The sequence below is a fragment of the Tyto alba genome, unplaced genomic scaffold (genome assembly GCF_018691265.1).
Source record: "Tyto alba isolate M040663 unplaced genomic scaffold, T.alba_DEE_v4.0 Super-Scaffold_9, whole genome shotgun sequence".
Taxonomy (NCBI): Eukaryota; Metazoa; Chordata; class Aves; order Strigiformes; family Tytonidae; genus Tyto; species Tyto alba.
In genome coordinates this window covers 37,264,223-37,279,106 of record NW_024881330.1, presented here as the reverse complement: position 1 = coordinate 37,279,106, position 14,884 = coordinate 37,264,223, and the positions used below count along the sequence as shown (strand labels likewise).

General features: G+C 42.2%; 1 protein-coding gene and 1 long non-coding RNA gene across 3 annotated transcripts in view; one reads left to right on the top strand and one right to left on the bottom strand.

Annotated features, from left to right (window-relative positions):
* CPA6 (carboxypeptidase A6) overlaps nucleotides 1-3,200 on the bottom strand; it is an 86,245-nt gene extending 83,045 nt beyond the window's left edge. The window contains exon 1 of the mRNA XM_042786194.1: nucleotides 3,010-3,200. Within this exon, the coding sequence (XP_042642128.1) occupies nucleotides 3,010-3,113 (104 nt within the window). The 5' untranslated portion in view covers nucleotides 3,114-3,200. The remainder of the gene's footprint in view (nucleotides 1-3,009) is intronic.
* A 550-nt stretch (nucleotides 3,201-3,750) lies between these two features.
* LOC116962116 lies at nucleotides 3,751-14,310 on the top strand. Of its 2 annotated transcripts, XR_004407376.2 has the most exons (5): nucleotides 3,751-4,258; nucleotides 7,900-7,978; nucleotides 9,022-9,086; nucleotides 11,101-11,217; nucleotides 14,227-14,310. It is a non-coding gene; the product is annotated as an uncharacterized LOC116962116 (long non-coding RNA). The 2 variants fall into 2 exon arrangements; XR_004407375.2 differs by lacking the exon at nucleotides 14,227-14,310 and having other exon boundaries at nucleotides 7,911-7,978; nucleotides 11,101-14,187.
* The last annotated feature ends 574 nt before the right edge of the window (nucleotides 14,311-14,884 follow it).

The window sequence follows — 14,884 nt, the reverse complement described above, 5'->3', positions numbered from 1 at the left end:
AACCATTCCATCTGTGTGGTTATCCTTGTTGATCCTGTTTGAACCTCTGGTAACGATCTCCTGGAAAATCCTCTTGAATATACCACATCTACTCTGACCAAACCCGGATGTGTCCTCCCTATTGCCTATCTCCATTGGAACCTTTGTACAGAGAATTCAAATGAGAGAAGGAAAAACGTGTGTGCATGTGAGTATAGTTTTGAGTTTGCCGTAGGGTAGCTGATTGGCAGTGTCTTTTAGGGGCAAAGGCAGTAGCTCCATCTCCTCCTGATATCCTCCAAGTAGAAGAGCACCAGAGGCAGGTTGAACTCCTGGGTGTTATATGAAGCAGCAGAAGGCAAACACACCCGTTCCTCAGTCTTGGCAAGAATTCAGCAGCCATGAGGGCTGCTGCCTCTTTGCTGAGGCTTCACAACTATTTGTTGACTTCCCAAAGGTATCTGGAACACATCTGCTTAAAGATGTGGCCATATGGCATACCTGGCCAGCTCTGAGCACGGTTTGGAGAAGTTAGTTTGGAGAAACATGTGCAACACCAATTAACTGTCTTAGGTCTGAGTCCTCAGTTAAAGAGCTACAATTGCTCTGTGACTCCTAGTGCTGGCCCGAGTTTATGAGAAATGCTTTCCATTGCTTTTTTTGGTTCTTTTTTTCCTCTCATCCTTTCGCCCTAACTGTATTTATGTTTTTCCCCTATATGGTACAGCTTCTGACATGATAGAAACTACTAGGTTTGACACAGATTTCACAGCACAAAATGAAGTCAGGTGATTTGGACACCCCTTTTAATGCTGAACATTAAAAAACTATATTCACCTCCTGATTGTCCTCAAAAAAAAGGTACCAAAATTTTTTTCTCCTTGGGTGATAACCCGGTTCAGTAGTGATGGCAATACCTGCTCAACAGTTCCTAAACAACTGCACACACAGAGGAAATTAAATGAGCCTTCCCAGGACATTGGGCTGATGACAGATGCCTCAGAAGGACAAGATATATTCATAATTCTGAAGAAAGCTTCATCCAGCTCCAAACTAATTTTACATCATCTTTTATTGACACAAATAATGCCAGGATAGTAGAAATGGAAAAGATTAGTCGAGTGGAAAAAATATCAGGTTATTTTTCCAGTTTGCGTTACACATGTGGTACAGATTCTGGTTTCTGTTACAAATGTGACCACATTTTCAGCAAGACTTGTAAATGTATCTTGGCTCCCTTACTATAACTGCCTGTTGACCAAGAGTTTTTATAATGAACTCTAGCCTTTTTTTTTTTTTTTTTTTTTTTGGAGTAGTAATTTTTGTGATTCAGTGCTTGCCCAAATTCTGGAAGCTGATGAGAAGTCTAGTTTTTCTGCACTAGACTCTGTGCGAAAGCTTCGAGGATGGGGATCAACAGGGAGAGTTTGGGTGGGTCTTTCACACGTCACGCAGGGCACATAAAATGCTTAAGCAAGAAAAATACTTTTAACAAAACTGGTGAATCATATAAATGAGCTGAAGTACAATACTCGCAACTTCGTTCATTTTTTTCTGTTTTAACCAACCTGGTTATAGATTGACAATCTCACTTAAACCTAGAGAATATTAAAATGTGTATTTTGACATCTCACACATCTGTGAATAGCTAGCTTGTGTAACTAACATTCAGAAAAAGTTATGCATCAGCTTTGGGAACGTGTTATTCATCTCAGTGTCATCTGCAAACAAACTGAACACGATCTTGACTTTAAAACAAAAATGTGTCTTATTGAGACCACAACTGTGCAGTGGGCTCCAGACAGAGATGAGTGCTGCTGCACAAAACTTAGGACAGGACCCCGACTTTAAGGAACAGTTTTGTTTTTTGTCCTGTTTTCCTTCCCAGCACTGCCAGGAGGGCTCCTGACTGTGGTGGCCGGTTTGGTTTTCCAGTGCAGACAGGCACCGGGACCGGAGGAACTGAACAGAGATGGTGAAACAGCTGTCAATTGTTTAACTACTTTCTATCACTAATAATGACCCGGGGTGAATGGCTTCATATCACATTACCAAATGCTTGAAGTTTAGGGAATGCTGTTTTGTTCTGTTTTTTTTTTTTTTTTTTTTTTTTTTTAAAAAAAACCCTCTTAATTTTAGTAGTGGAATTTCCACACCTGGATTGACTACTTTTAATAAAATAAAAAGAGTAATACAGCTCCCACTTCCAGAGGGAGGTCTGCTTATCCTGAGGAATTTGCTGGTCAGTTTGTATGGATTTTATAATGTATGTGAAAAATGCTACTGGCTTCTAATGCTCCTGTATTTGACTCTCTTGTCATTTGTATCATAAATCCGTTTTGCTAAATACTTGCTAAAAACAAAGTCTTTAAACCAGGCAAAAAGAATATATACTTTGGAGGCAAAGCCTAGCAACGATACCACAGTTCGCCTTTTACTACCACTTAGTTCAATCAACACAAATTTGAACTTCAAAGGAACAAAAAAAAAAAAAAGAAAAAAAAGTAGTTTGAAATACAAAGTCTTCATTTGCTTACAGTAAGCTTAATCAAGTTCCCTTATTCGCTGAGCTTTTTACACATTCAGTAAGACTGCACACTGTTCAACTTTTTAAAAAAAACAATTTTAAGTTCCATTAAAACTGTCCCCTAAAGGAAAATACAACCCTTCATTCGTTTCAGAGCACGGTGAAGCCTCCAAAACTTCCCCCTCACCCCGTACAATCGCAATTTCTCTTTCTACAGGGCCACTAAAACTTCCCCCCCCCCCGATATAGCATCCTTCCTTACTGCTAGCAGAGAATCACAGCACCTATCGCCAGAAAGCGCCACAACCGAGTGGGCACAAGCAGCCAAACACCTCAGCAGCGGGACGAGAAGCCCGAGCAGGCGCCCCCACGCCGCTTCCCGCGGGCGGCGCTGGGGCAGGCGGCCGGAGGCAGCGCGGCTGCGGAGGCAGCGCGGCTGCGGAGGTGCCGGCGCAGATCCCCCCCCGCCCCCGGGGCCGGAGCGGGGCGTCGGGCGGACTTACCCGGCGTAGCGGCCGCGGAGCGGCAGCGCAGCCTGGAGGCAGAGCAGACAAAGGGGCAGGAGCGCGGCGGGGCGCCCGCGGAGCGGCGTGGTGCGGGGCGGCATGGTGCGGGGCGGCGCGGTGCGGAGCGGGGCCGCGCCCGCCCCAGGTTGGCGGCGCCCACACAAAGCCGGCGCGGAGGCGGGGGCCGGGAGGAACGGCCGGAGCGGTCGGAGGTGTCGCCGGTCGCCAGCGGCGAGGGGGGAGAAAGTTGGAGGGGAGGGGGGGGGGGGGGGGGGGGGGGGGTGGGAAGGACGTCGCCCTCAGCCCCGCCGCGCTCTGGGCACGGAGGGGGGGGGGACGGCGACAGCGACGGGACGGGGCGGGGAGGCGCCCGCCCGGCTGGGGGGTGCGGGGGGTGCGCGGCCCCGCCGCCCTGCGCCGGGGAGGGGGGTAAAGGGGGTGTGGGAGTTGGGCACGGCGGCTCCGTGGCGGCTGCCGGGAGGAGGGGTGCGGGGGGGGGGCGGGGGGGTGCGGCTGCAGGTGCTGCGCTGAGGCGGCCCGGCCGGGGGGCGGTTGGCGCGCGGGGAGTGGAGTCGGGGGCAATAACGGCGTGATTTTCCCGGGCGGGCAGAAGAGTTGAGTGCGGTGAGGGGGCAGAGGTACGCTGAAGTGAAACATAAGCGGCGGAGAGTCCGTTAGGAACCACAAAGGGAGGAGAAAGGGGGATTTCAAGTTACCAGTGTTGCCAGAAGTCTTGGGCCCGAGTAGTGGGAAGGGGGGGAAGAGAGACTGCTCTGGTAAAATAAAAAAACCCTCAGAATTGTTTGTGGAAACTGCGGGTTTGCTGCCTCTTTTTCCACACTGTTGAGGGTGAAAGATCCACGTGAAGTCACTAGAACACTGGGAATAGCAAGGAAAATGGGGAGAATTTTATTGCAAATAATTGTAGTTTATAGAAAACACATGGAGTACTTGTTAAAGAAAAAGTAGGTAAAAATATAATGCCAATGTGGAATAAATTGACAGCCCCTTCGATACTTTTTATGTTGACTTTCATAAAAAGGAGCAAAAAGTGTTTCAAAACCAACTGATTCTCAGCCTCTCTGAGAGTAATGATGACGAGTTGGCTGTGGGCAAATAAAACCAGCTGACATTTGAACATGCGTGAGAACTACTGTAAATCCCTGTTTATGTTTCAGAGGCACAGGGAGCTTTCTGAAAAAGGAATGTATTAAACCGCACACACTTCATATTCTGTGGCTGAAAGGTAAATGAACGTTTTCCTTTGTCTCTTTTCCATACTGGCACGAATCTGGCGCTAGTTGTGTGATCGAGTCTGGAGATGGAGAAGGCTCGGTCCGGGGCAGGATTATTCCTTTCTGTTTGGTTACTGCTGTTCTCTCCTATGAGCTGCCCGTCCCCCCATAATATACCCTGCTTAAAATCCCAAATTCATTTCTGGTGAGACTACAGCGAAGTGAATTTGGCTGTGTGTGTGCTTATGCACAGATGTGTGTTCAGCATCTCTTGTTGAAAACACTTTCCATTTATTACAGGCAAAACCCCAGACCTGTTCTGCAAATCTTCAGTCTTGTAATAAATGCAACTTTAACTTTACAGACATTTATTTAATAGAAGCTCTACTGTATGTTCAGAGGTGACTTCAAAGATAAAGTCAGCTGTTGTGAAGTTGAGTGACTTTTGGAGCGCATGAGTGTTATATTGGAACAAAACCCACTGCTTTATTTCACATGCTGTTCTTGGTTGCCTTTCTTACTATGTATCTTTGCTGCCCCTGAATTCTATCAGGTAATAGGCTGATTTATTAAAATGTTTGCAAAATGCAGTTTGGCTATTATTCTAAAATATTTGCTTTCAGGATGAAAACCTGGCTGTATTGGAGTTAGGAACAATTTTACTATTGGCTTATGTTTGCAAAATAGTTTGGCTATTATTCTAAGATTTTTGCTTTCAAGAGAAAAACTTGGCTCCATTGGAGTTAGGGAGAATTTTATTATGGGCTTCTGTGGCTCTAGATTTCAGTCTTAAATCTTGCCTTTCTGCGATGTTCCCTGAAAGTAAAATGCAAGAAGGTATGAGAAAGAAAGGGAGTTCAAGCACCAAAACCAAATAGTAAAGATAAGTAACAGAATGTGGGATACACACTCAAACAAAGGTATTGTTATCTTTGTTAAGATGTACTAATTCTGCTTGTTTGAAACAATAATAATAATAAATACACCTTTAGAACTGCGGAGAAGCTGGAGTGAGAAATAGTTCAAAAATATCAAAAAGGGCTTTAAGAGCTATAGGGATGGGGGGAGGGTGGAAAATACAGATCCCTCTGTCTCTCTCTGATCCATCAGTTTAAATCTTAGTAGGCGACGGGGCAGACTGGAGGGAGGGCTGGAACTCCATCATGCTGGCAGCAAGGAAAGGATTAGAACGCTGTAGTTGAGCCTGGCAGTTATGCATGTGGAAAGCCTACTTTCCTGACGAGATGGGGCTATAAAACTTGCACCCAGCTAAGCAAAGGATTTGGGAGAAAGAAAGTAGAGTTTTCCTTCAGTTCTTGGAGCTGAAAAGAATTGCCGACACCAAGGGTTCTGGTGTGCAGCTTTGACTTGGAGGTGATGAGAACCTGTGAAGGAACGGGAGAGAGAAGACAGAGATATGATTTCCCTCTTAATGAATCAAGATGTGGGAATTATCACAGCAGCCCACACTTTACAAGGAGCACAGGCTGCCAAAACAGAGGCAATTCTACATGGCATGAAAACAAGAAAGGCTTCATGTAAAGTGAGTGGGCAGGCAGCCTACATTGGTACCTGAACTTGAGAACATGCCATTTATTGAGAAGCCTGTAATTGAACAGAAGAGCAAAAAAAGGCGAATAGTTTCTTATGTTTTATACTTTTGAGCTGTCCCAACTGTCATCTTCATCAGAAAGTTGTATTAGCTTGGATAAACAATCCTTGCTGTATGTTTGTTAGAGCCATAAAGGTTCAGAAATAGGAGTTTAAACAAGGTTTACGTTGTTCTAGTTTAAAACCTACTGGTTAATAATAAATTGGAATAAACGTGTTCATGCTGGGATTTGCACTGCTGTAACTAGTTTAAAAAGACTGACGTTCATTGAGTGCAATGTCCTTTTCAATATCCAGTCTTCATTTCTTTTAACTCACAGAGAGACCTTGATGGATGAAGGACAGTGAAGGTGGCCCTGCCAATTCTCTGCTAGAATAAGGTTTGGGGTCTGTGAGAACATGAAAGCGATCTAATCCGTGCATGAGTGCCATGGCCGAGTTTACTTTAACTAAGTACTCTGTGTAGTCAGGGCTGTTACTGTAGCAACGGGGAGCTGATAACCTGAGGACCTCCCCACTCCTAGGGTTGGTTATTCAAGTTGTGCCGAGCTTTGTCCTCTCGGGGAGAGGCTGCTGTTGGTACCTGAGCTGGTCTAAACTTAGCTGGTGTACCAGGCTGCTGCAGAGGGAAGAAGCTTAGGGTGTCTGTGCTTCTCTGTGTAGGTTTGCTACCTTTCCCTGCATCTTTCCCTGTCCATACTTCCATCTCCTTTAAGTTTCTTCAGCCTCCTGCTCAGCCTGCTAACACAGCTCTGCGGTCCTTCTTGCTGGGTCGGCTGACAGATGGTACTTGGGAAGGTGTCACCATCGCCCTGCCCTCGCTGTGGCCTAAGACGTGGCAGCACAGGAAAGAATAAACAATCAGCTGGTTTTGTACCAATGAACCAGTGCTGAACATTGCCTTGGAGGGTACTCAGATGTAATTAGTTTTCTAAAATGAATTACAAGTGTCTTTAAAAGGGATGAGTTTTGCAATTAATAATCTTGACATTCTGTCTTCAGCTTACTTTGGGGTCCTGCATTATTATAACCAAGGCATTTTATGTGGACTAGTGTCAGTGGCACTGAATTGTTATAAAGTGGTTCAATTCAGTGAAAGAATGGAACTCTTTCACTTAAAGTATTTCCATCTTCTGTTCTGCGATTTTTCTGTTATTCTGCAGGAGGACAGGAACACAGGTTAAGTATTCTTTAGTGTTTTGTAGAAATGAGACACATTTAAATACGTGTATGCTTTAGAAGCAGCTAAAGGAAATTAGATGTGTAACAGACAAATCATCATCAGATCAGCCCCCCCCCCGGACTGTTTAGAAGCCGTACTGATAGATAACATCAGATGACTGTTACAAACCGGATGAGTTCTGTTCCTTAGCATCGTTCTAGTCTTGGAAAGACTGCTATGCTTGTGTTCATGGCTTTCTTTATACATATGGAATTCCTTCTTAAAACTACCCTTAGGAGAAAAAAAAAAAATATTTGAAGGATCAGCGGCAGGCCACATTGCAAAGGAAAGCTTGTTTTGTCTTGAGGTTCTGCCTTAAGACACATGTGGCCGCCTGGTTTTAAACTTTTGGTCAAGAGTTCTGAAAAAAAGCATTGCTCATGAGAATTCTGTTCTTTCTCTAAGTGAGAGATGTATGTAACTGGATAAACAAAATGCAGTGTGACTGTATGTAGACTTTGTCTCAGATGCCTCTTTACCTCTGGTAGCACTCAGAAACAACGTAAAAAAATATTTCCTATGTCTAAACCTACAGGATTTTTATTTGAGTGAAAATATAGTCTTTCATTAGGAAAGAGATTTCTCTAGCTTTTCTGTTCTGGTGAAAATTTTGGACTTGGAAATATGAGGATGGCAATTTAAAAATTTCTTGCGCCTCCTATGCAAATCATGTGTAGTTACTTTCTGTACAAATTATTTGTGTCTAGTAACACATTGAACTTGTATTGCACATTCCTCCAGCCCTCTCTGAATTTCTGTACTTTGCGGTCATTAAAGATCTCAGTCTTCCTCTAACTTCATGTAACCACTATTTTGGAGTTGTTTTGCAGGTGTGGATACTAAGATATCGGGAGGCTGAATAATTTATCCCAGCAGAAAGAGCAAGTCTTTGGCAACTGTAAGTCTAGCCTTTGGGTCTCCTGAGAATGACCACTGGAACACATGTCATTAGTGAATTTGTATTAGATTGTGTTTTTAATCTAAAAGTCAAACATACTGGTTCCCAGAGTTTCAAACTTGTCTCAGCCTACTCAGGCTTAGATAGTGTTTCACTTCTTTTACTCCAAGGGGAGTGGCATACTCACAATGAAAGATTACGTTCAGTATCTAGTTTTAATATACGTTAGTTGCAATCATTGGATACCCCATAATGATTTTTTGTAATGCTGAGAAGAAAAAAAATAAAAATAACAATGCTGATTTTGAAACACTGTGAGAAATCTAAGTGACTCCTGAACCAGCGAACTGTGTTTATAACTGCTCTATAGCAGCTACTGCACACAAAAGATGACAGGTGCCAATGTTTTATTTATACCAACTAGCATTTACCATATGTGCACATATGAAAATATTTAGAAGGAAAAGTTACTTTTGAAAGAGTAAGTTCAGTACAATGGTGTGCTGTGCGACTTCCAGACAACTCCCATCTGCAGACATTATGCAGAGGACTATCATTACATCTTCTGGGAGGAAGGGGAACATTACATAGAGTATCATGCTGGAGGTAGGTGAAACAGAAACTACTGAGTTGTTAATTTATCTGTCAGCTGCACTGGCATGAAAAGTGTCTCTCCTCCTCCTCCCTTTCTCGCCCTTAACATTGCCTCATAATTATCAGGTCATTTTACCATCTGCGTGTGGAATGATATTTTGATTGTCCTCCTTCAAATTTGGATGCCTCAATAGCTTGAAACTGTATATAATTAGGTGGCATGTACTTCAGAGCTTAATACAACTTGAATACTGAAAAATGCTGAAAAGACTGGAAAACGTGAATGGTGAAAAATACTGGTATTACAGGATTCTGTCATTCCACTTGTGAACCATTGAAAAGCCAGGGAATAAAGTATAGACCTGGTGAAATACGTCAGAAAAGAGAACAGAGGAGGAAAAGAAGAACCCCGAGAATGTATTTAATGCAAACATCCATTTGTCTTACAGGCGGGCAGCACTAGTGAGACAACACTACTTGTCTGTCATCAACTTTTCAAAAAAACTGGATGCAGGTGAGCTTGGCCATGAGTGGAAATTATTTCAGTTGGGGGACAGAGGACTCTCCCTGCCCCGAGGGCACTGCCAGCCCTGCCTGCTCCTGCCCCGAGGGCACTGCCGTCTCTGCCTGCTCCTGCCCCGAGGGCACTGCCAGCCCTGCCTGCTCCTGCCCCGAGGGCACTGCCAGCCCTGCCTGCTCCTGCCCAGGGCTCCATGTCAGCCCCTGCCCCAGTGACTCCGCAGCAAGGCCGGGCGGTCTCCAGCTGCCCACAGCCCTGCCCTGCCCGGCCGTGGGTCCCACCGAGCCAGGCCCACCCGTGGGCCCATGTCCCCGCCTGTCTTGGGCCGGTCCCCGTCCCCAGGGAGGAGCCCAGTGCCCCGGGCTGGGGTTGCTCCCAGTGTCCCCAGCTGTGCCCTGACACCCTGGGGACTCCCCAAAGCTCCCAGCCCACAGGGAGCTGCCAGCTTTCGCTGCTCCCTGACATTAACTTGACGTTTACCTTCTCCGTCTTGGTAGTTAAAGCAGTGATCACATCCATAGCCTTGCAGCTCAAATCAGAGGTGAGGCGTTACAAACCCAGAAGAGGCAGGGTGACAGCAGCTTGTGGGTAACAGAAGTTGCAGCATAGTCATCAGTATGAGAATACAATGCCAAAAAAATAATCTGAACTCAAACCCTCATATTTCTGATTAACACTCTACTTGAATGTATAGCCATTGAATTAATTTGACAAATATTCTACTGACTTAACAAGAGCTGACTTTACATAATTTTGGTTCAGGAAGGAATTTCATCGTGAGAATTTCATCATCTGATGGAAGTTGTGGGATCCAGATATTTGAACTGAATAATTAGAATATACCTAAAAAGTTATCTGTAATAATTTCCTGTTGGGGGCCCCTTCCTTCAAAAGTGAACTGTTATGTACTCTTTCTAATTTTAAAGGACATATAAAACTGTTTCTAACTATTTGCTAAGAGAGAAAGGATTGAAAACAGTCTGTAGAAAGAAAAAAAAAATATCGCTTAATATACTTATTAATATTTTCCTCCAGGGCAGATCAAGAGTTGTTTTCACCTGACATCCATATTGGTAATGCTGTTTCACACAGCATCACAGTGCAGGAAGAACACATGATATAGTTAAAGAACATTTTAGATTACATTTTAGCTTTTTCTCTTTGCTATTGAAAGGGAGAGTTACCTGAGTGTGATGCCTAAGCTACAGCTTATAGTACATGATCTGACCACAGTATCTCTTTTTCCTCATTAGGTAAAGTACCTAGTGTTTGATCCTTTCGGTAGCAGGTAGTCTTCACTACTCATTGCTCTCTTAAACATGGTAATTTCAGGCATAGCAACAAGCGGCTGGGACATGGGAATGCAATTTTTTTTTCACTTTATATTTACTTGTATTGATTAAACTTCTCTACATAAGCAAATGACACCCTCCCTTTGCCCCCTGCAAATGTAACAATGTACTTGTCTCTTGATAGTGTTTCACTGTTGGATGAACAAGAAAAAAAGCTGAAAGCAATACGTAAAAGAAAAAAAAGGAAAAAAAAAAAAGGGTTCTCAACTGCTATGTTATGTACACAGACATAAACACATAAAACCACTCAGCAGTAACAGCCAAGCAGAGTAGAAGATACTTTTACCCCTTAGGAGCCTGTTAAACCATCTTTCACTTCTCTCAGTAGTCAGTCAGTCAGCAACTTGTTACCTCTGTAAGCCATGCCTTCCTCTGCTGTTTCTCAACACTGTTAAAAGTGTTTCACATATCATCCTTCAATCTCTGTGTGACTTTACAATAACACTTAACACAGGTTTATGTGAAGCTTCAACAAGTAATTAAGTAATTAAATTCTCCAGGTAAAAAAATTCAGATTGCATTATCAATTCAATTATCAATTCAACTATCTTGCTAAACTTTAAAAGTTTGTGGTTTTTTTTTTGGTTTTTTTTTTTGTTTGTTTTGTTGTTTTTTTTTTTTTTTTTTTGTTGTTTGTTTTTTTGTTTTTTTTCCAGCCCAGCTGGTGTTCTGCTTTCCTGTCCACAACATGCACCTGATACATGAGACAAGCAATGAACATTTTTGAACCCAGGATCCATAGAGTGAAAACTCTCCTTATTCTACGACACCAAGTAAGAAGAGCATTGGGACCTTTTCCCTGGGAATGAATTACAGTTTGCTGCCCTCTGTTAGTGCAAAGCTTAGTTGTGAAGATCCATATGAACTGTCAGGGATAGTCTATCCAAGTAACATCTTCACTAATATGGAAGTATTTTGGCAGAATCACCTTTTGCTTCCTGTGACACAGTTATCGATGGGGATGAACAAGTGACTGCAGCTGAGAATACTGTTGTTTCCAAGAAAACAGAAAATAAGTCTGTATGTACTTTAGTAAAATTTTGTCAGATTGGTTGATACATCTGATAGTCAGATTTAGGTTATCCATGTACCATGGAAACTGTTTCCATAGCAAAGATCTTTTAGCTCAGAGACAGTTGTCTCTGGATTAAATCCAAGGATTCAGATTGATAATCTAGATCATTCTCTAGCAGCTGGGAAGGTCAATACTTAAGAAGAAATGTCCACACAGCTATCTGAAGGTTGTACCATCCCACTGCTGGAATATATTTGTGCCTTCCAGAGCATGAGAAGTGCCATGATGTTTCCTTCCATTCCATGCATATTGGGTGTTCAGAATGCCATCGAGTGGTTTAGAGGCAGTTGCTCATTCTGCCAATATTCACAGTTACCCGCCAGAAATACAGATAATCGATGGCATCCCTTTGTCAAACAGCTGTAATACAGTCTTCCTTTGTAAAGTTTCAAAAAGACCAGCTACTCTACTGCAGAGAAACTACTTTTAACCCATGTAGTGAGGGTAGAGAGAGTAGAAAGCATATAATGGTAAGGTCTTTCACATTAAATACACTGTTACCTGTTTGAAAGCTGATTAAGAAAGAATTGTGGGATCTTGAATGCTCTTGTGGATCAACATACTAACAAAACCCAGGAAGGGCACTGGTTGGGATTTGTTAAAGGCTAAATGAAAAAAATATGTTGTTTTCTAAACACTATTATACAGAAGTAATAACTGTATTGAATTGGATGTCCTTTGAGAAGTTATTTTGTGGCCTGAAGATACAATTCAACTATTTCTATTTCCCAGGAAATAGGACAGCACTGGCTAAAAGCCCATTCTGATTCAGTAGTGAAATAGGTACAGGAATTAAAAAAAAAAAAAAAAAGGCAAAACAATATGCAACAAGAAAAAATGATAAATATATAGCAGTGGATACACAAATTCTACACTTCATAAATTCTGAATGATAAGAGGATCTAAAACCATTAGGAAGAAATTCATGCCTGACAAGTCTAAGAACAAAAGCATTTAAATACATTGGGTACAGTTTAAATCCTAGCAGTGGCAAAGAGCCACTGCTTGATGGGTAAATTATTAGTAATAATGCAGAAATATTCTGTATTTGGGAAGAAGCAACATTACATCTTTATACCACAAAAGAATCGGGAAGTCATTTCAGCAGTAATCAAGGAGGAAAATGAACAATATCTAACAGGGGATTAAATAAATATTAATCAGCATAGCTAGAGAAGCTGTATCCTGGCCTCTCATGATTTTAATTAAGTACGGGATTTCTGAAAAGTTTCTGGAAAAGTCAAATACTGTTCCACGTTACATATTACAAAGGCAAAGTTGCTGATCCAGGTAAGCATAAGTTTGTTAGTCTGACACAAGTCCTAGGTAAGACAGAGGTGTGGTTTATACAGGGTACAGTTAGAAAAAAATAATCTGAGGGTTGGAGTGGAAGTAGTGCTAGTCAGTATGGTTTGTGGAAAAAAGATACAGCAAAAGATTTAAATCAAGTATGCTTGACATTTGTTCACAAAGTATAAGCTACCCCTCTGGGAGCTGGGTTGAATGCCATATAGGTGCAATATATTCAGACTTTTCAAAATTACAGTACATGATTTCATGTTGCCTGAAGTTCTGATTAGCACTAATCAAGACTAGTCTATGTAATATCAATAAAATGCAAATTCACAGTTTAAGAACTAGCTGACAAATAAACACAGAAAGTACTGGTTACCAGGACACTGTAATTAATGGGAACCACCTAACCAAGGCTCCATACATGTAAGTATTAAGTCTGAGCTAGGACTTTTATTTGTGATTTAGAAGTAAATGTAAAATCACTACTGGAAGGCATTTATTTACAAATCAGTTTCAACCAGTGCAATAAATAGAGGCGCAATGAGTTAGCAAGATTCATTTGTGTGGCTTAAGTTCAAAATGATCTACTTTTCCTAGTTGTGAGTGGATAATTTATAGCATCTGAGAGAAGTATCTTGTATTTGATAGGATCCACAATAAATGTGGAAGGGACCATCAGCTGAGGTGATTTAGTAGGAGATTGGGACTAGCTCATTTTCCACTACCAGTGGATAGTTGACCTCCTAATCACCCATCACATATAAAATATCAATATGAAAGCAAAATTACTAGATGACGAAAGAAAACAATATTTATGGGTATTTACTGTGCTCTTGGGAGAAAATAGCTAGAATCTGGGGCCAGGAATCTGAGGGACTTTTTGACTGGACCTTGCTGCTAGCTTGCTGATGACCCTGCACAAATTACATCATCTTCCTCATCTTAAATTTCCCTGTCTAGAAAAGAGGTATAACGATACTCACCATTTTCAAAGAGCACTTAATGAAAAGTGCTGTCTAGTCTTATTGGTTCTGTATTATATTAACTACAGCTTTGTGTGATGGATGTAGCTGGTAACTGCTCTCAAACATCTGATAAAGAAACAGACTGACAAAACACTTAATGAAAGCAAAAGTGAGGATGCCTTTTGGAGTCTTGTATCCTTTCAAGCATTCAATGACATTCAAAGTTCAAAGAATCAGAATGACAGTGTATCACCACAACTCACTGGACTGTGTTTTTGGAATAGTTCCATATAGTGGTAGAGACATACTCTATCTTTCTAGCTAGTGCAGATCACTTATGGCATGAGATAGGTAATTGCAGACAATTTAAAAAAAAATAAAAATAATAAATATTCCCTCACTCGTAAGGCATGCTTGATATTTCTCATTTTCCATCTTTCCTGCAGCATAGCAGCCTCATGGGCTTGAAGAGCTGGAGGAGGCACTGCCTATTTGCAAGTCCAGTGCTAAAGCAAGAGCTGCTGTAAGGGGTAAGTGGCTCCCTGCAGCCCAAAGAACCTAGCAGCTCTGTAGGAAGGGTGTTGTAGTACTTCTATCCCTCTCAGACAACATGACGCTGTGTGACAAATCACGAATGATACTTGTAAGAATTGCTAATTCAAGAAGATCCTTTGCACTGGTGCCACTGAAGATGCTTCTCCAAAACTAATGAAGCCAGAGACAACGCTGAATAAACTTTAGAAGGGAGCAAATGGTGGGTATGAACCTGGCTAAAGTGCTTATCAGAACCTCAGTCACTCTAGTCCGTCTTATTTCCTTTAGCTGTGCCAAGTAGCACTTTAGTAGAAGATGCAAAAAGCCTTTACTTGGTGTGGAATAGCCTGTCCCTCCCATTAGGTTTTGTCCTGATATCTCTTTTTAGAAAACATGGATTCTCAGGTCTGAGGCATCACAACACTCTTACATGTAGTTTAGTTTCTAAATACACCACCAGCTTCTAATCACATCTGAGAGAACTTCACTGAGGTTTGAAATTTGTAGAATCAGTTCCACCATTTTATTTAACCCATGAGGAACTCCATCTAATTACTGAGATTATATGTG